General features: G+C 44.2%; 1 protein-coding gene across 4 annotated transcripts in view; it reads right to left on the bottom strand.

Annotated features, from left to right (window-relative positions):
• The window catches only part of Zwilch (zwilch kinetochore protein), a 217,576-nt gene that overhangs the window by 134,395 nt on the left and 57,801 nt on the right, over nt 1–25,380 (bottom strand). For all 4 annotated transcript variants that reach the window (XM_077628066.1, XM_077628064.1, XM_077628063.1 and 1 more), the window contains one exon: nt 10,365–10,458. In XM_077628066.1, the coding sequence (XP_077484192.1) occupies nt 10,365–10,458 (94 nt within the window). The remainder of the gene's footprint in view (nt 1–10,364; nt 10,459–25,380) is intronic.

The following is a 25,380-nucleotide window of genomic DNA, read 5'->3' as shown; positions in this document are numbered from 1 at the left end:
CTTAGGTGACAAGGACGGAGGGGAGATCGTGCTAAAAAAACTAGCTACCCTGCATACGCAATGTCTTATGACCTCGACCGTACCAGAAGCTTGGAAGAATGCGAACATTATCTCAATTCATAAGAAAGGAGACAGCAAGGACTTGGAAAAATTACGGACCGATCAGCTTACTATCCGTTGCCTACAAGGTATTTACTAAGGTAATCGCTAACAGAGTCAGGGCAACCTTAGACTAATCAACCAAATGATCAGGCAGGCTTTCGTAAAGGATATTCCACAACAGATCCTATTCACACTATCAATCAGGTGATAGAGAAATGTGCAGAACATAATCAACCTCTATATATACCCTTCATTGATTACGAACCATTCGACTCAGTGGAAACCTTAGCAGTCATATAGGCATTCCGTAATCAGGGTGTAAAAGAGCCTTACGTCAAAATACTGGAACATATACAGGGTGTCCACGCTAACTTTAGCCAAGGGTTAAAAAGAAGATATTAGAGGTAGGCCAGGGAAACCGCTTACATACACCTACCCACCGGCTTGCGCATCATAGGCAATTTTTGGTTTTGCAATTAATTAGCAATTAATATAATTTTTCTAAATGCGTACATATCGACTTAAGACAGCAAATGTCAATAGCGAAGTTGGAGAGCACCTACAGAAACCCCCATTCCATTTATTTTTGGTAGCAAAAGCCTCACGTGTATCTTTTTTCCGAGCTCCAAAGAAAGCCCGCGAATTACAAAAAAAAATCACATAACTAGCGCATCCGCGCGCCACGTTTGGCTGCTCTCAATCCTGGCTTGAGTGAACGAAATCAGCTGCTGGCATGGCGCGACGACCCCGTTGCTCCGGCAGGCCGATATGTCAACGGTGGTTGCGATGCCCGCGCGAGCCAGCCTGCAAGTGTAACGGTGCAACCATCGTCAACACATCGGCCTGCCAAAGCAATGGGGTCGTGGCACCATGCCGGCAGCTGATTTCGTTCACTCAATCCTGGATTAAGAGCAACACAATCGTGGCGTGTGGATGCACTAGCCACGTGATTTTTTTTTTATTTCGCGGGATTTCTTTGGAGCTCGGAAAAAAGATACACGCGAGGCTTTCGTTATCGAAAATAAATGGAATGGGGGTTTCTGAAGGTGCTCTCCAACTTTGCTATTCACATTTGCTATATAAAGTCGATATTTACGCATTTAGAAAAATTATCTTAATTTGTAATTAATTCATTGCAAAACAAATTACTTACGTTGCGCAAGCCGGTTGGTAGGTGTATGTAAGTGGTTTCCCTGGCCTACCTCAAATACCTTCTTTTTTAACCCTGGGCTAAAGTTAGCCTGGACACCCTGTATACAGCAACTGCACAGCTACCATAGTCTTCCATAAAGTCAGCAAAAAAAATTCCAATAAGGAAGGGTGTCAGGCAATTAGACATGATCTCGCCAATGCTATTCACCGCCTGTTTGCAGGAGGTATTCCGAGGCCTGAATTGGGAACAGTTGGGAATAAGAGTAAAGGGAGGATAGCTAAATATTCTGCAACTCGCTGATGACATTGCCTTGCTGAGTCACTAATGAGGTGAACTGCAAGTCATGATCAATGAGTTAGACAGGCAGAGCAGAATGCTGGGTCTAAAAATTAACATGCAGAATACCAAGGTAGTGGTCAACAGTCTAGCAAGGGAACAGCAGTTCACAATTGGCAGTGAGGGGCTAGAAGTGCTAAAGGAATATGTCTACTTAGGGCAGGTAGTTACAGCTGATCCGGATCATGAGAGGGAAATAACTAGAAGGATCAGAATGGGGTGAAGTGCATATGGCAAGTTCTCTCAGATCATGAGTGGCAGTTTGCCAATTTCCCTCAATAGAAAAGTGTACAACAGCTGTATCTCACCGGTACTCACCTACGGGGCAGAAACGTGGAGGCTAACGAAAAGAGTTCAGCTTAAGTTAAGGACAACGCAGCCAGCCATGGAAAGAAAAATGATAGGTGCAACGTTAAGAGACGGGAAGCGGGCAGAGTGGGTGAGGAAGCAAACGCGTGTTAATGACATCCTAGTCGAAATCAAGAGGAAGAAATTTGGCTTGGGCACGGCATGTACTGCGAAGGCAAGATAACCGCTGCTCCTTAAGGGTAGCGGAGTGGATTCCAAGAGAAGGCAAGCGTAGCAGGGAGCGGCAGAAGGTTAGGTGGGCAGATGAGATTAGGAAGTTTGCAGGCATAGGGTGGGCGCAGCTGGCAAAGGCCAGGGTTAATTGAAGAAACATGGGAGAGGCCTTTGCCCTGTAGTGGGTTTAGTCAGGCTGATTATGATGATGACGATGCCTCGTTGAGGTTGTGTAGCTAGTCAGCCCGCACTGTATTTTGAGGATGCGCCTACTCCGCCTCCTTAGGTTTGCTTCCTCACAATGTGTCCTTCCTAGTTAGTTACCGTAACTAACAAGGGACAGCGTCGCAGCGCCACGAGCACCACAAATGGCATGATTGCTGGGCACACGGACGGGGGATGGCTCTCCTCTTCTGCTCAGGAACTCGATGTGCGCTGATGTGCTGGCATGGCGCTCAGTTCTCCGCCAGCCGGGTGAGGCCTCGTGGTGGGAACATTCTTCCGCCAGCTCATCCCATCCGGCCTCGGGGGTTTCTTCCTTGCCCTAGCGTGGGCAAACGTTCGCTCGTAATCTTGCTGGTTAGTCTGACCACCTAGAGTCCTTAGCATGTTTTGTTGCTAGCTGGCGTTATTGTTGTTGTAGCAATAAAGGCCTGTTTGTGTCAGCCAGAGTGTAGTTGCTTAGTTCCCTCAGAGCAAGGCTCGCCATGGTCGGCGTGTGCTTGGTAGCGCACAATCATGTGGTGGGGTCCGGGCGGTTTTGATGTGTGTCAGCCATGGTTAAGTGGAGAAGAGAGTGGAGTTGGGAGGGGAGCGCTTTGATGCCCACTAGTTTCTGTAACCTTGCCCAAACTGAGCAGTCTCGGAATGGCGCCGCCGTCGCCGCTCGCTCCAACAGATGCGCTCCGCTGGGGTAGAGGGAGAGGAGGTGTCGCCTGCTGGGGGGGGGGTATATATATATGCACTTCACCTCGGTGTATTGAAGTCGTTATGGAGAGCGCGAAAGAGACGCAACAACGACAGAACGAAGCGAGGAAGAGACAACGCGCTCAAAAAAGGCCAGAAGAACGCGCCGCACAACTCGAGAAGCGTCACAACGAATATGCAGCTAGAAGAAGTCGTGCCACGTCTAGGAGTGACTCTTCAACTGCGGAAGAGACCGGTTTGAGCTCTCGCGCTGGAATGAGACGCTCCATAGGTGGCATGCCAAGGAAACGAAGCTTTTGCAATTCCACTAGGGTTAACCAGAGCTAAACCAGAGCCAATTTTTTTAGTTTTGAAAAAGGCATTTGATTCCCTTAGACATGACATTTTACTATAGACAAGCTATTGTCATATGGCATCTGAGGAGTTGCCTTAAATCTGATTCATAGTTATCTCTACACTCACATGCAACATACGTTGGTCAAATGTTTTAGGGGAATCCCCCATGGTGGAGTAAATTTTGTAATAAGGGAGTAATTACTCATTGGCATCCACCCAAGCGCAGCCATACGACTACAACAGAATGGCGGTTCGGGAGCCGCCGTCATGCTTTTTGTTGATGCTGCGAGCTACGTGGACAGTAGCGTGGAGATGTTGGAACACTAGAGTTATGCCGATGTAAGTGCGGCTGCATGCTGTCAACAGATGCCACAGGGCTCACGTGTGGTGAGTCCAGCCAACAGTGATGAGTCCGACTGCGGCGACAAGCCTAAGCCACTGCCATGTGGATGTGAAGTAGTGTCGGCGCTCAATGTTGCAGCACGCTACTTCTCTGCGAATGGGAACACAGACGTTGCTCTGGAGCTCTTGGGCAAGCTACAAATGATGCTGATGGAGTCTCGGCAGAAAAAACTCAAGCAAATTGAAATAAACATGTTTTGGAGCATAAATATCGTCCTATATTCCAGCACTAAAGCTCACACGTATACATTCCAGTACTGGTTAATGGCACGTAACTGGCCGATCACTTTCTTTAATTTGCCATTAGGACCGCATGAATTTAACTCTCAGAACTGCCCGGCACAAACGTGTGGTAGCGCCTATATCACGATAACTGCTTCAAGCTCTGCCTGCGCAGCGGGGCACAATGACTGCTCATTCTAGCATGCATTCGATTATTCCAACTTGGCTTAATTCGAACAATTTTCCAGTCCCCTTGGAGTTGGAATGAACAAGCTTTTAATGTAATCTACTATTTCTTCAGTGTCACTTCAAAAGTCTGCACTTTGTATAAGTTCTGCACATGACCGTATTTACAATGTCCTCGTTTCCTAGCAGTGCATGGGCAGAACAGTGTAGGCAGAGAACATCTGCTTTTTGTCTCTGTATCCGAGACCTTGTCGGTTGGCCGCACCGTTTTCCCCAAGGAAATGTTAAATAAAAAAATTATTCGAAGTGTCGCACCCAAATTTTCCACAACCCATGTGGGAATAGCTTTCGAAACGAACATGCACAGGAGCTTCCAGGTGTCTGAGGCTGCGCGTTATCATCATCGTCAACATTATCTCCCGCCACGAAGTCCTACTATCCATATCGGCATCAGTATCAGCAGGTTTTGTGGCTCTCAAAGGCATGGGAGTTGTGGTAGTGTGGTAGCTGACTGTACAGCGTGTTCAGCAATTGAACACACGTTGCAGAATGCTTTTTCTCAGCTAAACTTAGGTGAGTTGTTCGAGTTCAAATTTCGCACGAAGATGGCAATAGGTCAACAGAATTGTTTTATGCCACATTTGTTTGGGGCACTTGCCTGAATCGATCAAAAAAATTCGGATATTTGCGCCATCTGCGAGGATGATGAAACAAAACTAGCCATAATATCAGCAACGCCAAACGTCCCAGACGTTGCGCTCGACCATCTCCAATTTGTTCGAAAAAATTCATGGAAACTTATTGTAATGTGCGTAATGAAAGCCTGAAATATTTTTGGTGAAAAATTTATTCGTGAGCTGAGGACAGTTTGAAAATTTTAAAAATGCGAGAAGCCTAGGCACTGCTCAATAATTAATAAAAATTCAAATTTCTAGTAAAAACTTCGCAATTTTTTCATTGACATTTCCAGAGATTGTGGCTTTCGATATAATTTGGAGCATGCAGCTTTATGTAGCATAAATATTTAAAAAAAGTCGAAAAATGTATGAAAATGTATCATTTTTATCACTTTTTGTTTTAAATATAACTTGCTCTTGGAAATTCGGAAACAGCCGTTTTGTTTCTCTAGATGTCTAGTATCTATAGCAAATGTTACAGGTGATGAAACTGCGTACATCGAAGTAAAAAAAATACTAAAGTTGCAAAAAGTGTGTTTTGAGCCAAAAACACAAGTTAATTTCATTCTAAGGTGGTCCAAGCAAAAAATACAAACATTAGTGGGTTATGTACAACGTTTATGCACTTTCATTTCTGAAATTTTTGTCGAGGTAATTTTCGTTTAAAGAGAGAAAAGAATTTTTTAATTTGAGCTCTTGCGCCGTGAGTTGCGTCGTCTCTTGCGCCTCTTCACTGCCGAACAAGACACCTTGCATGGCACGACACTTATGGCCAGATAACAACTTCAGTTTGCTGCTGTACGCTGTTGTGCATTTTTAGGACTGGAGCTAAAGAATATGTCACGTGACATTTAGCGGATGGTATACAATTGACAACATCATCTTCGCTTTCGATGTTCGAAGAGACCCTCATTGGTGCAGGGCAGCCAAGAGAAGAAAAACAAGGGTATTCAGCGTGCTGTCTCGCATGGACCACGAGGAGGGATGACCAGCTGGCATGGCAGGTATATCACAAGTCATTAATTAAAAGGCTAGCGCATAAAACTGGGACGCAGACAGAGAAGAAGACAGTTTTATAGTGCGTCCCAGTTTTATGCACTAGTCTTTTAATTAATGATGACATACCAACTAGCCCAGCTTTCCGCATTGATAGTATCACAAGTGCTTTATTTGTATCTGAATAAGATCACGGAGAGCGCGCGCCTCGAAGCGCATGTGGAGGTGCGAAGCGCACACAGCTGCGGCGAGTAACGAGGGACGCACTGGTGGTGAACGCGGCCCGCTCACGTGTAGGTGCGTTTCTTGCAGGAAGGTGCTTCACCAGCCAGCACAGTGGCTCGTCTACAGTTGTTGCTGTAGTATTAATATAGAAATTGCACTGATTAAATGTAATACAACCAAAACATCACATCAGAGGCCACTGGGCCTCTGACGGCCACAAGGGTCAGGAACCACGTGGTGCTTCTGCGTCGCGGATTGTTTCAACACCAGATCGTTCTGGTCATTTCCAGATCGGCGTCTCAAAAGCTCTTATGCTGGTGCTTACGTCTGTCATGGCGCTGACAAGAATGACTGACTGCGAATGTGCCACCCCAGCAGCGCTAAGAAAATCTTTTTCCACGAATACCCGTTCGATTACTCAATCTTCTTATGTTTGGCTGCAGTGCGAACCTCACTTAAGAACAAGAACTCTACATTTTGTCTGGCTACAGTGTTTGCAGTGTCGTGCTCTGCGGTGAAGAGGCATTGAGAGACGACAGAACTTGTGGCGCGACAGCTCAACTTCAAAAATTCCTTTCTCTCTTTAAACAAAAGTTATCACAGTAAAAATTTCAGAAATTAAAGACAATAAACAGTTCTATGAAACCCGCTATTGCTTGTATATTTACTTGGACCACCTCAGGGTGAAATTAACGAGCGAGCGTTTTTGGTTCAAAACACACTTTTTGCAACTTTAGTATTTCTTTTTACTTTGATGTACGCAGTTCCATCACCTGTAACATTTGTTATATGTACTACACATCTAGAGAAACAAAACAGCTATTTCCAAATTTCCAAGAGCAAGTTTATATCCCAAACAATAAACAACAAAAATGGTGCATTTTCATAAAATATTCACGCTGTATAAAGCTGCATGCTCCGAATTATATCAAAAGCCAGAATCTGTGCAAATGTCAATGAAAAAAATAGTGAACTGTTTTCTAAAATTTTGAATTTTTTGTTAATTGGGCAGTACCTGGTTTCTCGCCTTTTCTAAATATTCAAACTGCCCTCACCTCACAAATAAATTTTTTTCGCCAAAAACATTTCAGGCTCTGATTATGCACATTAGGGTAAGTTTCCATGAATTATTTTTTTGAACAAATTGTAGATGGTCTGGGACATTTGGCGACCCTATAATCATTTTTTCTGCCAAGTGTTTCAAACAGCTGAATACTTTCAATTGCTCTTCAAAAAAGTGCAGGAGATGAGGCTCCTCCGCACAGCCCAGGTCCATAAAAGGATGGCAGAGTGTCTCAAAGCATCTCAAATACGGCCCACATCAAAGTGCAAAAAAACTTGCATTTTGAAACTTTTTGTTCAAGAACAGAGGAGAAGGAAAATTTTTACCCAGGCTTATATAGTGCATAGCATAGGAAGAAATGGACTTGGGCAGGGCATGTAATGCGAAGGCAAGACAACCACTGGTCCTGTAGGGTAACAGAGTGGATTCCCAGAGAAGGCAAGCATAGCAGGGGGCAGAAGAAAGATAGGTGGGATGGGAGAGGCCTTTGCCCTGCAGTGAGCATAGTCAGGCTCATGAAGGTGACAAGAGCGCATAAAACAAAGAGCATTTGAAAAGTATTTCTGGCCAAAAATAATCAACGTGGTAATGAGAAAAAAATTGCAAACAATGCAAGTTTACCCGAAATGTTGCTTTTGAGCAACAAAAAAACTCCCCTTGGTAACCTTAGGCTCTGCCCAGTGAACAAGGTAAGCTTTAAAAGAAGACGGTGCTGTGGAGACGGCAGTGCCACAGAGCCATCCCTGAGCAGCAAACTCGAATGTTCTTCTTTAGTTCTCTGAAGACGATTGTCCTTCGAACAACTCGATGCCATTTCTGGCTTCACACCGCCCGTTTAGTATCACTGCTGTCTGCTTCCTTTAACAACTTTCATTGGGCACAGCCTAAGGTTATTGTGTATTTTTTGCTTGGCCCACCAAGGGGAGCTGCCTGCTGCTCAAAAATCAAGTTTTTGATAAACTTACACTGTTTGCAATTTTTTCCTCATTACCATGTTCATTATTTTTGAGCAAAAATATTGTTTAAACGTTCTTTGTTTTATGCGTTATAAGCACATGTAAAAATTTTGCCGCTCCACTTTGAAGACTTTTCAACAAAAAATTTCAAAGTAAAAATTTTTTGTGCTTTTATGTGTGCAATATTTTCTGTGTTACCACCTAAGTTGAGGCTTGCCAACAGCTTCTGCCATTCTCTGGCCTTCTGTAATCACAGCTGAGAGTTGAAATACTTTCAGAAAAAAATGTTGTTCACTACATCCTCTACCGGTTCGAAAAATAAAACTGACGTCAAGACATGAAAAATAAGTACGCCATGCTTATTAAGTGTAGAGAACCTGCGACAAAATGCTGGATCACTTGGCAAGAAATGACCCATCTCGGAAGTTTGGGGCTACTCACAGACAAGTTCACCGACAAGAAACTGCCTTATATTCTACTATTTTTGTATGTACCAAAGAAATTTTTTCTAGTGTTATTTCAGCGTGGCCACTTCTTTAGCTGTGCAGCAGAAGACTATTTGCACTCAGTGAACTACCTCTTGAGCTGCTGCGCGAATTGGCGTGTGTCTGGGCCAGGCCTCACATCAAGCTAGCAGTAAAGCGATAATGTAGCAGGCCATGGGCCTTGAAGCCATGGGCCTGGGTCAGGCTAGTGGCCTGTGCAGTGCTCCAGTAGGAATGTCATACTTTTTCAACAATGTTTGCAATTCTTTTGCTGCAAAATTATAGGAGCCAAAAATTATTTTTGCACTGCTTCCAACAGAAAAGGTTGCCTATAAGTAATGAAAACACAATCAAGTTCAACGAAATCTTATTTTACTTTCTGTAGGGATGCAAACTAGCAATTCTGAGAAATGACAAAAGCCGTGATTTCCACCTCAAGTGATGGGTGAATTTTGTCGAAAAAAACCACAGCATTTCTTGCAAAACTAAGTACGATTCGCTTGACTTGACACATTTGCACAACGTATAAAATAGTCATGGGACCTCGATTTCCATCATTATCTGAACACTCCCATTTACCAGGTTTTTTTTTCTTTTGGCAAGTCCAAAATTTTTAAACATAGGGTTCCTAAGGTAAGAGAAGCTTTTCGCTGCATAATAATGCCTCTGTTCGTGGACATCAAAAAACGGGCCAATCATGGCAATTACCAGAGTGATTGTAAGTGTTAATGTCCAGCAATACTGGTATTACCCAGAAAAGCAGCGCAAAAAAGACGTGGACAAAGACGAGACGACAAGGACGGGCGCTGATCAGCGCCCTGTCCTTATCGTCTCGTCTTTGTCCACGTGTTTTTTCGCGCTGCTTTTCTGGAAAATATGTAACAACACGCCCAACTCGCCGCATTAACTGGCATTACCATGCAGCAAAAAGTTATCTTCGCATCGAAAACCCAATTTTTTAAATTCTGGACTCTGTAAAAAAAAAAAAACCTGGGCAGGACAACTTTGCAGGAGGACATATGGCTCTTTCCATGAAAGTGGACTTGACTGCCAGTGCACTAATTATACATGCCTTCCTGTATCAGCCACAACCTGCCTTTTCACCTTCACCGCCCTGACACTTTTCTACCACTGTACCCAAAAGCTGGTTGAAAACTGTTCGCAAGCAGACACATGTCCAGAAAAGTAGGAAAAAAGCCAAGGGTGCACTTTCCTCAGCACCTCACTCCCTCTCTTTTGCCTCTACCTTGTGTTCGGCTCTGCTCGTGACTGCAGCGTTTCATCCTCTCCATCAGACAGATGTGCAGCTTAACTCGTGCGCAAATTGGCTCCGCTAACGTATCACATGCTGTCTACCAGGCTGGCCCTCCTCGATTTCTTGGGCAGTGCATTCAGTGCTGAGAAGACTATAGGCAGCACTGCAAATCAGGCCAAGGGTATGCAGGACTGTGCTGACATCTGCTGCCATAGTTTCCTGCTTTGAGCTGCATGCCATCCTGTGTGTTAACACTCGATATTCGATCGCTGCCTCAGCATCGGCTCATTTCTACCATATGATTTTATTTTACTGCTCATCACTTTACTGTTGTACTCCCTCCCGCAGGGTGTGCTGAAAATGAAATGAAATGCTGAGTGTATACCAGAAATTACAGTACATCACACCTTCCCTACCCTGAGTGGTGCCATTTGAACTGAACTGCCGTTGCCACAGTGCGCATGCAAACACCAGTCTGCAAAAGCCAACATGGGCAAAGAATGAATGGCAGAAGCACCGACCTTGCAGTAGCGTCCTCACTTTGTCCAGGCAGGATGGGCCATTGACATCAGGTGCCCACGTTACCTTGCCAGTGCTCAGGCAGTCAACCAGTTGCTGCAGCGAGGATGCATAGCAAAGGCTGAGACTCGGCTAGCACACCTGTCTCCACACTCACAACTAGCATCTGAGGCAAGCAATCCTGCCAAACAGCGACCAAACAATCACGATACGCTCCCGTTCTGTGGACATCGTTGGTGCTGTGCGCAAAAAGCAGCTGGCCCACCAGCCAAACTGAAGTCATCACAACGTGCCCAAAATGCGGGTGGAAGTTAATGTGTTGTGTTGGGTTTAATGGCACATAAGCAGCTAAGGCTATCATGCGCCAGGCTCAAGGTATATGAACACTTTTCTGTAGGTGGGAGGAAACATGGTTGTGTAGAGGACTTAAATTGCTATTTCGTTCTGGTAGTAATAAGAGAAAGAAGAAATTTTATAAATGGCTAAAAATAAACGCTTTCAAGAAGGTCAGATAACCTCAGTAGCCATCCTTGGCTGGGCAAGGATCCTGAGGCTCCCAACCATTCAAATACCCACCTCAGCCCTCTTCTCATGGAATGAGAAAATGGCTGAAATGCATCACATTTTAAAGCAAAGCTCTGGATCAAAGTTTACAGTTTCTGAAGAACATCTGCTTCTTTTAAAAAGCTAAAAACGGAAGATATGTTAACAATGGCATTTTCGCCTAAAAGCAGCGCTGGGTGTAAAGGAATGTATTCATTATAAAACTTCGTAAAGTGCTTATTTCTTAGTTTTTCGAGTTTTGCACAAGAGAATAAAATATGGTTTATTGTTAGTTCGTCTCCACATCTTTCACAACGAGGTTTGTTTTGTTTCGTTAGTAAGAAATTATGTGTAATGTGTGTATGTCCAATGCGGAGACGACATAAAATTACTTCAAAAAATCGTTCCTGGTGCCTACAGGTCTTCCATTCACCCAGGACAGGTTTTACAAAGTGCAGCTTGTTGTTAACCTCGTTGTCCCAAGAGGCCTGCCATTTTTCTCTCAATTTAATCTGCACTGACTTGATGCAGTCCTTATGCGGTATGTTTACTGGTTTTATTTTTGCGTTAAGGGCAAGTGCGGCGCTTGCATCAGCCCTCTCATTTCCGCTGATGCCCACGTGACTGGGAACCCAGCAAAACTTTATTGTATGTCCTTGTGAATCAGCTCGTATTACATTATGTATTATGTTTCCTATTAAGGGTTCAGTTGCATTTCTGGGGTTTATTGCTGTAATTACGCTGAGGGAGTCACTGTAGATAACACTGTTCTGTATGTTTTTCTTCAATATTTGTTCTACAGCTAGAGCAATGGCGTAGCATTCTGCTGTAAATATTGAAGCGCACTGAGGCAGCCTGACTACTTTTTCCCATTTCCCTTGCACTATCGCGCTCCCTACATAGAGTGCTGTCTTAGATCCATCTGTGTAGAAATCTGTGCAATTCTTGTATTTTTCGCTTACTCCAAGAAACTCTTGCTGTATATATTCCAGTGGGGTATGTCTTTTTTGAATGTGTGTCAGTGCGAAATCGCATACACCAGGAAACAAGTACCAAGGTGGCAACCTATCGGGTCTCTGGGCAACATCAGGAAGTGCATCTAGTATGTTTATTTCTTGGCATATTTCTTCAAAGCGGAGGAGCAATGGTTTTACAGCTTGAGGTTTGTTGGTGAACAGTGTTCTGGATGGGCATTTTGTAACTATGGTGTAACAAAGATGTTTCGGTAGCGACCTTATTTTCAGTACGTATGCACAGGTAAGCATTGTTCTCCTGTTGGTGAGGGTCGGTTCATTTGCTTCTACGTGAAGGCTATTTATGGGTGATGTTCTGTAAGCACCAGTTGAAAGGCGCAACCCGAGGTTTTGTACTGGATCTAGCTTTTTAAGGTATGATGGCCTCGCAGACCCATACACTATGGATCCATAGTCTAACGAAGAGCGTACTAGAGAGCGATAGATGTGCAATAGGCACCTCCTATCGGATCCCCAACGCTTCCGTGAGAGTACTTTAAGTATATTCAGGGATTGGGTGGCTTTCTTTTTTAGGGTGTTTATATGTGGTAGAAACGTTAGCTTTTTGTCAAAAGTTAAGCCTAAAAATTTGTGTCCTTGTTTTACTGGAAGTGTGATGTCGTTCAAGTGGAGGGTGGGATTAATATGCAGTCCTCTCTGCAGCGAGAAAAGAACCGCAACAGTTTTCTGTGGAGAAAACCTAAATCCATTTCTGTCTGCCCAAAGTGCTAATTTGTTTATTGTGAGTTGTAGTTGTCGCTCACAAGTTGCCAGGCTAGAAGATGTGCATGCAATTTGAAGGTCATCAACGTAGACCGAGTACATAATGGACTGTGGAATTATACTGGTTAAAGAATTCATTTTTACTATGAACAATGTAGTACTTAAAATGCATCCCTGAGGAACGCCATTTTCCTGAGTAAAATTATTTGAGAGGGTTGCGCCGAGACGAACTTGGAAAGAACGGTTGGATAAAAAGTCGCTCAAATATTTCAGCATCCTCCCGCGGATACCAAGCTCTGCCAGGTCGCGAAGAATCCCGAACCTCCAGGTCGTGTCATATGCCTTCTCCATATCGAAAAAAACTGAAAGGCAGTGTTGCCTGTGTATAAAGGCCTCTCGGATTGTGTTTTCCAGGAGGACTAAATAGTCGACTGTGGAACATGTTTTTTTAAAACCACATTGGTGGACATCAAGAAGCTCTCGGGATTCTAGAATAAACATTAATCTAATATTTATAACACTCTCAAAAGATTTGGCAAGACAGCTTGTAAGGGTTATAGGCCTGTAACTGTTAGGGGAGGTTGGTGGCTTTCCTGGTTTTAGAAATGGAACAATAATGGCTTTTTTCCAAGCAGCTGGTATTTTCCCTACTACCCATATTTTGTTAAAAAATTTTAACAGAACTTCTACAGATTGCTCAGATAGATGGGACAGCATTTCATAATGAATTTCGTCGGGGCCTGGTGCAGTTTGTTTACCTATAGACAGTACTCTCTGTATTTCTTGAAGTGTAATCAAATTATTGTAAGGCTCGTTTGTGCTGCCTGCCGTAGGGAGTCTTTGTTTTTCGGTTATGTTTTTGTATTTTAAGAATGACTGTGTATAGTGGGAAGAACTAGAAACTATAAAAAAATGTTGCCCCAAAATGTCTGCCTGTTCTTTAATACTTGTCTGAATTCCAGGATCCGTCAGCAGAGGAAGGGTGAATGGGGAATAGCTGCCATTTACTTTTCTGACCTGCTCCCACAGTTTTTTTGATGTTACCGAGCTGTTTATGGACGACACATAATTTTGCCAAGACATTTTTTCCGCGTTCCGCCGTATATATCGGGCTTTAGCTTTTGCCTTTTTGAAAGCTATTAGATTTTCGTGAGTAGGATACCTACGAAATACACCCCAGGCCTTATTTTGTTGTTTTTTGGCTTCCCAACATTCTCGCGTCCACCATACCTTGTGGTTCTGGCGCACCACGCCTGTGGACCGGGGAATAGCTAGCCGTGCAGCATCGATGATACATTTTGTGAGAATTTCATTCATTTCATCTATGCTAAGTGTTTCTGAGTAAATGTCCTCTAATCTGGCCTTTTCTCTAAACAACGCCCAATCAGCTAGATGTAGCTTCCATCGCCGTGGTTTGGTTGGGGTGACTGCAGGTGAGGATGATAGGCTTATAAAAACTGGTAGGTGATCACTCCCAAACGGGTTGTCTAATACGTCCCACTTAAAATCACTAAAAACAGAAGGTGAACAAAAAGACAGGTCTAAACTGCTCATTTTCCCAGACGTTGGGGAACAGTATGTGGCCTTTTTCGTATTTAAAAGACATACATTATTCGTCAGGATAAAATCTTCGATTATTTGACCTCTAGCGTCACAGCGTTCGCTTCCCCACAGGGAGGAGTGAGCATTAAAATCCCCAAGTAACAGATATGGCTCCGGAAGTTCTCTGATCAGTTGCTGTAGATCATGGAGTGTTAACATAAAATGTGGAGGAATGTATACGGAACAGATTGTTAATGTTTTGTAGCTTACGATACTGACTGCAACCGCCTCAAGTTTTGTTTTGAGTTTAATTTCTTGAGCAGGGACACCGCTTTGAACGACTATCGCGACGCCTCCCGATAGCCGATTTGCCTGCTCTCGATCGCGTCTAAAAGTTTTATAATGTTTCAGGATATGTACATGTTGTGGACCAAGATTGGTCTCCTGAAGACATAAAGCTGTGGGTAACATTGACCCTAAAATATGTGTTATGTCGCTGTAATTCCGCATAAGTCCTCTACAATTCCAATGGATTAAAAAAGCCATGTTTATGTTTTTGAGAGAAAATGAAAGGAGATTTACTTATGTGGTGGGCCCGTTATGAGGGGCCTGTCTTTTTTCCGCTCAAGAGAGCTGTTCCGCCTCTGTAGTGGAGGCAGAGTGGGTGCTGTATCCATCACCTCAACCGAGGTGCTGGAGAACCGCGGAGGGCCCGCGGTTGTGTTAGTTTCAGGCCTCTCCCGACGGGGGGAGGTCCTGCGGGATGCCGACCCATGGACCGGCGCTCCCTGCTTTGAGGGTGGCAGAGCAGCCTTCGCTGTCCCTGCCTGGGGCGTGGATGGCCCTGCCACTGGCTCTGTGAAAGCAGCCTCGGCAGGTGCCGTAGAGCTGTGTGGTGCTACGCCCCCGCGCACCACATCAGCGAAGTTGGGTTTTGCTGTGAAAGAGAAGGTGTTCGTAAGTGCAAAACGCCTCCTTGCTTCTTTGAATGAAATGTTTTCTTTTGTCTTTATGGTAATTATTTCCTTTTCTTTTTTCCAGGACGGACATGCCCTGGAGTACGCTGCATGGTCTCCTTCGCAGTTTGCGCAGCGCAGTGCTGCGTCACATTCCTCAGAATGCTGGTCTTTCGAAGCGCATTTCGCGCAGGTTTTGCGGCCGCGGCAACTTTGTGAGCCGTGGCCAAACTTTTGACAGTTGAAACATCGGCGGGGATTGGGTATATAATGTCTGACGTTGACTTTCAAGTATCCAACTTCGATTGTTTCGGGCAAGGTACTGGTATTAAATGTGAGGACCATGTGTTTGGTATCTATTTCTTTGTTATCCCTGCGGATCTTGATTCGGTGAACATCGATTACATTCTGGTCGGTAAGCCCTTCAAGCATTTCAGCTTCTGTGATATGGATAAAGTCTGATTCCGAGATTACACCTCGGACTGTGTTTAGAGATCGGTGGGGGGTTACAGAGACAGAGATGTCCCCTATAGACGCAATGTTGGAGAGTTTTGAACACTGGATGCTGTCGCGCAGCTCAAGAAGTAAGTCACCGCTGGACATTTTTGAGACCTTGTAGCCAGGGCCCAAGGTATCGGTTAAGCATTTTGACACAAGGAATGGGGATATTATTCTTGCCTGTATTCTGTCACTTTCACTGTGGATTACGTGGAACTTTGAAAATGTTTGTCTCTTTTTTGAGAAAAAATCAGCTGCTTCGTTCCGCCCTCTTTTTAGAGAGCGATCAGGTTTGGATAAGGGTGGAGCCATGAAAAAATTTAGTTTTTCGGTCATGGTGCCACCCACCCACCACGGAGTCCAACAAGGGGACGGGACAGGAACTTGAAAGTAAGTCCTGCCCACGCCAGTTGTACACCTTAACTATAACCAAATATGACTCAACTCAGGGTAGTTGGTCACACAAGGTTAACCCTCGCCGCCAGGAAAACAGGAAAAACCAAGAAGTGAGTAGGATATAGAAGAGTTGTGAGACAGAGATAGGAAAGTAAAAGATCGAGAGGAGGATAGGAAAAGGCGACTGCCGATTCCCCCCGGTCGGGTCAGGCCGGAGGTGCCGTCTGCAGGAAGCTGGGGCCAAAGTGGTGTGTTGCCTCTGCCAAGGGGCCTTAAGGGTCCAAACGCTCGGCATCGGCTCAACCACCACCAGGATCCCCTTTTCCCCGGACACGGCGATGCCACGCACGGCGAGGCGCGGGTGCTCGGGTCCGTGGTGATGCACAGTTCACCATCATCCCCTTGCGGGGATGTCCCTGCGGATGCTCGGGAACCCGCGGTGACGCCACTCACCGTCGAGACGCCTGCAAGCTGCAGGCGCCCCCCCCTGCGGGGGAAGTTAAATTAATGTTAGGTTGCAAGAGCAATCTGGATCGCACATTGCTTAACCGCTTATTCACCACTGTGGCATAAGGCTATTTAGAAGTACGGAAAGCTGGGTAAGTTGGTTTCTACTATCCATGGTAAAACAGCACGGAAAAACATGAGGACGGAACAAACACGACATGAGCGCTGTGTCCATAAGGGTGTCCCTTTCAGTCTCATCGGTGCTGGCACCTCCACAATCCATGCTGCCCTCTGTTACTTTGTCTCACACTACTGCGGTGGCACAGTGGTTATGATTGCAAGCAAGGCAGCAATGTGGGCTAGTTAGTCGTACATTGGATGGCAATAACGAGCTACACAAAGAATAGTGATAACTGAAACGATGGACACAGGACAAGCACGCACTAACTAATAAGATTTATTCCGGTGCGAGGACACATGAATGCATTTGTGTGTTGTGTTGGGTTTTATGGCACAAAGGCAACTGAGGCCATCATGCGCCAAGCACAAGGTAAAGTCTTTTGTTGAATATCATAGAAATGTAAAAATCATCCCTGGTGTAGAGGCCCTCAAACGTTAATACTACCTAGTGAACACATACCCAAATTGTAGAAATGGCTACTTGTAAAAGCTTTAAAGAGGGCTGGGTAACCTCAGTAGCTTTCCTTGGCTGTGCAAGGATATCGAGGCTCGGAACCAATCAATATAAAAGCATCAGCGTTCTTCTTGGGCATGAGGAAGTGGCTGAGGTGTACTAAAATTCAAACAGACCAGTAGGTAAGAAATTTAGAGTCTCTTGAGAAATCCCGTTTCGTTAAGAAAGCTAAGAACACGTGATATATCAACAATTGCATCATCTGCTAAAAGCAGTGCGGGATGAAAAGGAATGTATTCATTATAAAACTGAGTAAAGTAGTTTTTCCAGCTTCGCACAAGAAATTGAAACGTGGTTAACCATAACTTCATGTCCGCATTTTTCGCAGACAGGTTGAACTTCATGTCCGCATTTTTCGCAGACAGGTTGATCTTGTTTTGTCAGAAGGAAATTGTGTGTGAGGTGCGTGTGTCCTATACGAAGATGGCACATAATCACTTCCTTAAAACGTTCCTCGTGGGTGCAGGACTTCCATTCACCTATAGCTGGTTTTACATTGTGTAATTTGTTACTTACTTCGTTGTTCCACGCAGACTGTCATTTCTGTCTTATTTTACGATGAATTAAGTTAATGCAATCTTTGAACGGTATATTTACTTTCTTTACATGCTGATAACGAGCTTGAGCAGCGCAGAAGTCTGCTCTTTCGTTGCCTTTAATTTCGGTATGGCTTGGTACCCAGCAGAGTTTTACGTTTTGTCCTTTAGCTGTGGCTATTACTATGTGGTGTATGATATCACCAAGTATAGAAGTGACTGCATTTCCAGAGTGAAGGGCTGTAAGCACGCTTAGCAAGTCTGTGTATATAATACTGTTTGCAAGGTTCTTGTTGCCTATTTTTGGTACGGCTCCAGAGATCGGGTAACATTCGGCAGTGAAGATGGACGAGCACTGTGGAAGCCTCAACTATTTCAATCAATTCCCTTGTAGCACTGTGCTTCCCACATTAGCATCTGTTTTTGAACCATCTGTATAAAAAGCTCTGAAAGTACAGTACTTTTACTCTAGTGCAACAAATTCTTGTATGATATGTTGTTGTGGAGTTTGTTTCTTCCGGAAGTGTGTGAGTAAAATCGCAGATTGCAGGGAAATTGTGCCATGGAGGTAGTGCGTCTCGTCTTTGCGCAATACCAGGTAATGTGTTTAGGATGCCAAGATTCTGGCACATCTCTTCAAATTGCAAGAGCAATGGCCTGGTAGCTTGAGGTTTGTTGTAAAAGAGTGTTTGAGATGGGCACTTCGTAGCTATATGGTAACAGATGTTTTTGTAGGGAACGGATTTTTAGAATGTACGAGCAGGTAAGCATGGTTCTTCTGTCTGTAAGTGATGGTTCATTAGTTTCTACATATAGGCTGTTTATGGGTGATGCCCGCTAAGCACCAATGGAGAGAAGTAAACCTAAATTATGCACTGGATCCAGTTGTTTAAGATACGATGCTCTCGTTGACCATATTACAATGGGTCAATATACATATACATTTACCGCGAAATTAATGACGATAATGATACATCTGTTCTTCAGTCAGATATTAACAAGGTACTGGATTGGTGTAACCTGTGGAATATGAAGCTAAACATTACTAAATGCAAGCATTTGCCCATTTCTCGTCTTTCTACTACACACTCTACCTACTGCATTAATGGCATCACTCTTGAAACTGTGTCGTCTTATAAATATCTGGGTGTTCATGTCTCTTCTAACCTGTCTTGGAAACCTCATGTTGACTACATTATAAATAACGCTAACCGCATCCTTGGATACCTTCGCAGAAATTTTTCATGTGCACCAAGTTCATTAAAACTACTACTTTACAAAACTTTGGTCCGCTCTAAATTGGAATATGCTTCATCGGTGTGTAACACTGGGGTCGAATCTCTCATTTCTGACTTAGAATCAATTCAAAACCGGGGTTGTCGTTTCATACTTTCCAACTATCATCATACTAGTAGTGTAACTGCCATGAAAGCTAACCTTTCCTTCCCGCTTCTTTTCCATCGCAGGTCAATAGCTTCATTATGTCTTTTCACAAAATTTATCATAATCCTTATGTTAAAGAGAGGCTGTTAAAAAGACCATCGTATATTTCGGCACGCATTGATCACCGCCACAAAGCTTGGATCCCTCCTTGTCGCACGAGATGTTTTCACGATTCATTCATACCCAGAACTTGTGTTAGCTGGAATCACCTTCCCCACGATATTGCTGAAATTACTGAATGCTGTAACAAATTTTATATAAGTCTCTGTCTATATCTATGTTTTATTTTATTAGCTGCTGTTTTCTTTTGTGGTTTGTTTTGTGTAATGCTGCCTTTTGCTAGTGCTGTTATTGACATTAAACCAGTGTGTGCTGTAACTATATTCAATTTTTTTAGCTGCTGTTTTGTTTTTTGTACTTGTATGTTATTCCCACTCCCCTTTGTAACGCCTAACGGCCCCGAGGGTAAATAAATAAATAAATAAATACATCCGTAATCTAAAGTAGAGTGTACCACGGCGCGATAAATTTGCAAAAGACATGTCCTGTCAGCACCCCAACGTTTGCGTGACAGTACCTTGAGTATATTTAGGGATCCGGAGGCTTTCTTTTTCAGTGCGTTTATATGGGGCAGGAAAGTTGAGTTTTTTATCAAAGGTTATGCCTAGAAATTTGTGCTCATTTTTGACGTGTTCCATTCAGGTGTATGAATGGGTCGACTTGTATGCCACGTTTCACCAAGAAAAGGATGGCTACTGTTTTCTGTGTCGAAAACTGGAAACCGTTCTGGTCTGCCCATGTCACTAGTTTATTCACTGTGAACTGTATTTGTCTCTCGCATGTTGCAATGTTTGAGGATGTGCAGGCTATTCGATCATCATCAATGTACACTGAATACAGGATTGACTTCGGGGATTATTTTACTTATGGAATTCATTTTTATAATAAACAATGTCGTGCTTAAAATACATCCCTAAGGAATCCCGTTCTCTTGAACAAAGCTCCTGGACAGGGTTGATCCCAGGCGTACTTGAAATGAGGGGTCGGCAAGGAAGTCAGTGAGGCAGTTTAACATCCTACCGCAGATACCAAGGTCACCTAGGTCGTGGAGGATCCCAAACCTTCAGATTGTATCATACGCTTTCTCCATATCGAAGAAAACGGCAAGACACTGCTGTCTGTGTATAAAAGCTCCTCTTGTTGTGTTTTCGAGGCGAACTAAATGGTCTGTTGTTGAGCATCCCTTTTTATAACCGCATTGATGGGCATCAAGAAGTTCGCGGGTTTCAAGGACAAATGTTAATTAGCGAGACAGTTTGTGAGGCCTATCGCCCAATAGCTACAAGGGAAAGTTGGTGGTTTTCCAGGTTTCAGCAAAGGCACTAGCACTGCTGTTTTCCATGCTTTAGGCATTTTTCCTTCTATGAATATTTTGTTAAAGAAATTTAAGAGGGCCCTGTGGCAGGGTGATAAAGATGGGCAAACATTTCGTAGTGTATCTGATCGGGCCCTGGTGCAGTTTTTTTCCGGCAGACAGTACTCTAATTCTTGGAGAGTAACTAAATTGTTGTATTGTTCCTTTCCCCCTCCACTTATTGGAAGTTTGTTTTTCAGCTATATTTTTGTGTTTAAGAAATGACTGTGTATAGTGAGAAGAACTGGGGATTGCAGCAAAGTGTTCCCCCAAAATGTCTGCCTGTTCCCTTATGCTTGTTTGTGTGCCACGCGTTGTTAGAAGAGCAACTGTGAACGGTGAGAAGGTGCCAATTAATTTTCGAACCTGCTCCTACATTTATTTTTAATGTGAATTGAATGTTTAAAGATGAAACGTAACTCTGCCAAGAAGCTTTCTCGGCACCGCGGCGAACATACCAAGCTCTGGCTCTTGCCTTTTTAAAATGTACGAGGTTTTCTTGTGTCGGGTACCTGCGAAATTCACCCCAAGCTCTATTTTGTTTTTTTTTCCTTCCTTGCATTCTTTTGCCCACCATACTTTGTGTTTTTGCCACACCACTCCTGAAGACTGAGGAATAGCTAATTGTGCAGCAGTAATTATACAATTCGTGAACATTTTGTTTATCTCATCAATGCTGCCGTTTTCTAAAACTATCTTCTAAATTGGCTTGTGCTCTAAAAATTTTTCAGTCTGCTAAATACAGCTTCCAACGTCGCGGTTTACTTGGGATGATTTCTGGTGCAGATGTCAAACTTATTAATACAAGAAGGTGATCGCTGCCATATAGGTTGTCGATAACATCCCATTTAAAATCGTTAAAAACAGATGGTGAACTAAAAGACAAACCTAAACAGCTGATATTGTCCGAGGCTGGCAAGCAATATGTGGCCTTTTCCGTGTTTAAAAGACATTGTTTGTGAGAATAAAATCTTCAATTGTTTGCCCCCTAGAGTTGCAGCGTTCGCTTCCCCAAAAAGGGGAGTGAGCATTAAAATCCCCAACTACCAGATATGGCTCTGGAAGTTCATCTATCAGTTCATGTAGGTCATGGACTCTTAAAGTAAAGTGTGGAGGAATGTACACGGAACCGATCGTTGGTGTTTTCTAGCTGACAATGCTGACTGCTACAGCCTCAAGTTTTGTTTTGAGCTTGATTTCTTGAGCAGAGACGCCGCTTTGAACGACAATCACGACGCCTCCCGAGAGTCGATTTGCCTGCTCTCGATCACGTCTAAAAGTTTTATATTGTTTCAGGATATGCACATGTTGTGGACCAAGATTGGTCTCCTGAAGACATAAAACTAAGGGTAAAATTGACCCTAAAATATGTGTTATGTCACTGTAATTCCACATAAGTCCTCTACAATGCCACTGAATTAAAAAGCCATGTTTATGCTTTTGAGAGGAAACGAAAGGGGATTTACCTATGTGGTGGGCCCGTTATAAGGGGCCTGTGTTTTTTTCGCTCAAGAGAGCTGCTCCGCCACTGCAGAGCAGGCGGACTGGGGGTTACATCCATCACCTCGCCAGAGGTGCTGGAGGACCACGCAGCCGCAGTTGTGTTAGTTTCAGGCCTCCCCTGACGGGGGGGAAGTCCTGCGGGATGCCGACGCATTGTCCGGCGCTCCCTCCTTTGTCAATGGCAGGGCAGCTTTCGCTGTCCCTGCCTGGGACGTGGATGGCCCTGCCATAGGCTCGGTGGGAGTGGCCTTGGCAGGTGCCGGAGTGCTGTGTGGTGCTAGGCACCACATCAGCGAAGTTTTGTTTTGCTGTGAAAGAGAATGCGTCCGTAAGCGCAAAACGCCTTCTCGCTTCTTGCAATGAAATGTTTTCCTTCGTCTTTATGGTGATTATCTCTTTTTCTTTCTTTCAGAACGGACACGCCCTGGAATATGCAGCATGGTCTCCTTCACAGTTTGCGCAGCGCGGGGCTGCGTCACATTCATCAGAATGGTGATCTTTCGAGGCATATTTTGCACAAGTTTTGCGACCACGGCAACTCTGTGAGCCGTGGCCGAACCTTTGACAACTGAAACATCTGCGGGGGTTAGGTATATGGTATTACATTAACTTTCAAATATCCCACGTTGAATGTGTCGGGCAATGCACTGAATGCACTCACGCAGTTCCAAGGAGAAGGTCGCCGCTGGCCATTTCTGAGACCTTGTAGCCAGGGCCCAAGGTATTTAGACACAAGGAATAGAGATATTATTCTTGCTTGTTTTTCATCGCTTTGACTATGGATTACGTGAAACTTGGTGAATGTTGGTTTCTTTTTGACAAAAAAATCTGCTGCTTCGTTTCGCCCTCTCTTGAGAGAGTGATCTGGTTTTGAAAGGAGGGGAGCCATAAAAAAATAATAAAATTTAGTTATTTGGTCATGGTACCAGCCACCCAGCACGGAGTCCAACAAGGGGACGGGATGGGAACTTGAAAGCAAATCCTGCCCATGCCAGCTGTACACCCTAACTATAACCAAATATGACGCAACTCGGGGTGGTTCGCCACACCAGGTTAACCCTCACCGCCAGGAAAAAAGGAAAAACCAAGAAGGAAGTAGGAGACAGGATAGTTGTGAGAAAGAAGATAAGAAAGCAAAAGATGGGGAGGAGGATAGGAAAAGGACGACTGCCGATTTCCCCCGGTCGTGTCAGACCAGAGATGCCGTCTACAGGAGCTGGGGCCAAAGTGGTGTGTTGCCTCCGCCAAAGGGCCTTAAAGGTCCAAACGCTCGGCATCGGCTCAACCACCAGGATCCCCTTTTCCCCGGACGCGGCGATGCCAAGTACGGCTAGGCGCGGGTGCTCGGGTCCGTGATGACACACTGCTCACCATCACCCCCCTGCGGGGATGTCCCTGCGGATGCTTGGGAACCCGTGGTGTCGCCACTGACCAACGCCTGCGAGGTGCAGACGCGCCCCTGCGGGGCATATGAATACATTTCATGCACATGCTCAAAACAATCAATTCATTGCCACCGGCTGTGTCGCAGGCTCCTTCGCTTCTTGATTAGATCTAACTCCTGACAACATTGAGGGTGTGCTTACACACTCGCCTCCCATATCTCAAAGGCCTCTTTTATTTCCCTTTCTTTCTTGTCTCTTCCACGAGCTAAAATTGTAGTCCGTTCAAAGCAAAGTGAACACCTGCGATTTGTGCAACAGGGAGCAAGGTTTCCAGGATTCATTATTTTTATACGCTATTGCTGAGTTCTTTTAACCTGGTAAATGTTTAGACATCTGCCTGATTGGTGTATGTAACTCAAGCCACATGACAAGGAAATTTTATACACTATACCTGTAACACACTGCACGAACTTTTCTTGGTGTGCAATAGCACATGTGTTAGCAATTTCTTCCTAACTTTATTTATTTCATAACAAAGGCTGACTAGTTTCCGGGATACGGTAAACAACAGGGGAACATCATATCTGTTTGCTACTTTCTTTGAGGCGTGCAAAACATTATGTACATATGGAGTGAAGACCACTCCAGTAGCCTGCTTGGCATACTTTTTTTGCGGTCTTTTGTTATCTTTATTCGTACAATACCCACAGCGCTACTAGGGCATTACAGCGGGGGGCACAAAACATCACAAAAAAAAATCCCTAGTTTTGCAGAAATCTACATCTTCTGGTACTAATATGTTCCAATCGTTTATGGTAGATGGAAAAAATTATTGTTTAAACAAATAAGTATGGCATTGGTATGGATGAATCTTCAAGTTATGGTCATTTCGAGAAGAAACATAGTGCGGTTGCTGCAGCGGCAACAGCGTGAACATGCTTCTAAACAGGCATTTTTGCAAACTGCAGTTGCTGCTTTCTGCCATCGGTGACTGCGACAACAGCATGCTTTCGGAAACAAGGACGCACCCCCTCAAGATAGCTACCGACGGATTGAGGAGAACGACTGCCTGCTAGATCTTTGCTACAATGTGCAAGAACGCTAGCGTAATCAAAGACACCATCTGTCCTCATGAACATCACATGACCTTCAAGATTTTCAGCACAAAAGGCCTCATCTGTACCACTTCACCTTCAGTGGGAAAGGCAGCGGCGACAGTATGAGCATGGCTCTAAACAGGCATTTTTGCAAACTGCAGGTAAGGCTAGAGTTTCCATGGTAAAGAAGTGATGATCGTTTTTTGCTGCTCCTGCCTCTCCCACAAAGACTGTGTGAAGTAGTTCTGTCAGCGATGGTGTTCTTCGTCAAATTGTTGTTGTTGTCCGGTGACATTGAACAAAACCTTGATTCCAGCCCCGAAACGGTTACTAACCTTTGCAGTCTGCAAGAGGGTAAGTGACATTGTGGAAAGACAAACTAAGCTGGAAAATCTAGTGGGTGATTTCAGATTAAGGATAGAATCACTCGAGTCAAGGATGGCCGTTCTTGAAAGTAAAGAACATGAGACTGCAATAGCACAATTCGGAATTCAAAGGCATTCTTAAAAAGTCGATGTGACAGCCAAAATAAAAAGACTACTTAGACAATAACAGTTGAAGCATGAATATATTTTTCCATGGCTTTGAAGATGCTAAGCCATGTGAAAGCTGGGAAACTTGTGAAAACCTTGTCAGGACACGCTAAAAGCGACAGCAGGTGAGATTCAGAGGGCCCACAGGATAGGCAAACATACTCTTGAGTGCAAACGACCAATTATCGCAAATTTTGCGTCATATAAGGACATCCAATTGATCCGAACCAAAGGCAATAATCTAAAAGGGTCCAATTTTGCAATCTCAAGGGACCAGAGATGGGCATCCTCACGC

This window comes from Amblyomma americanum, chromosome 6 (assembly GCF_052857255.1).
Source record: "Amblyomma americanum isolate KBUSLIRL-KWMA chromosome 6, ASM5285725v1, whole genome shotgun sequence".
NCBI lineage: Eukaryota > Metazoa > Arthropoda > Arachnida > Ixodida > Ixodidae > Amblyomma > Amblyomma americanum.
Note: the sequence above shows the minus strand (reverse complement) of the source record. Positions and strands in the feature narration are given on the sequence as shown.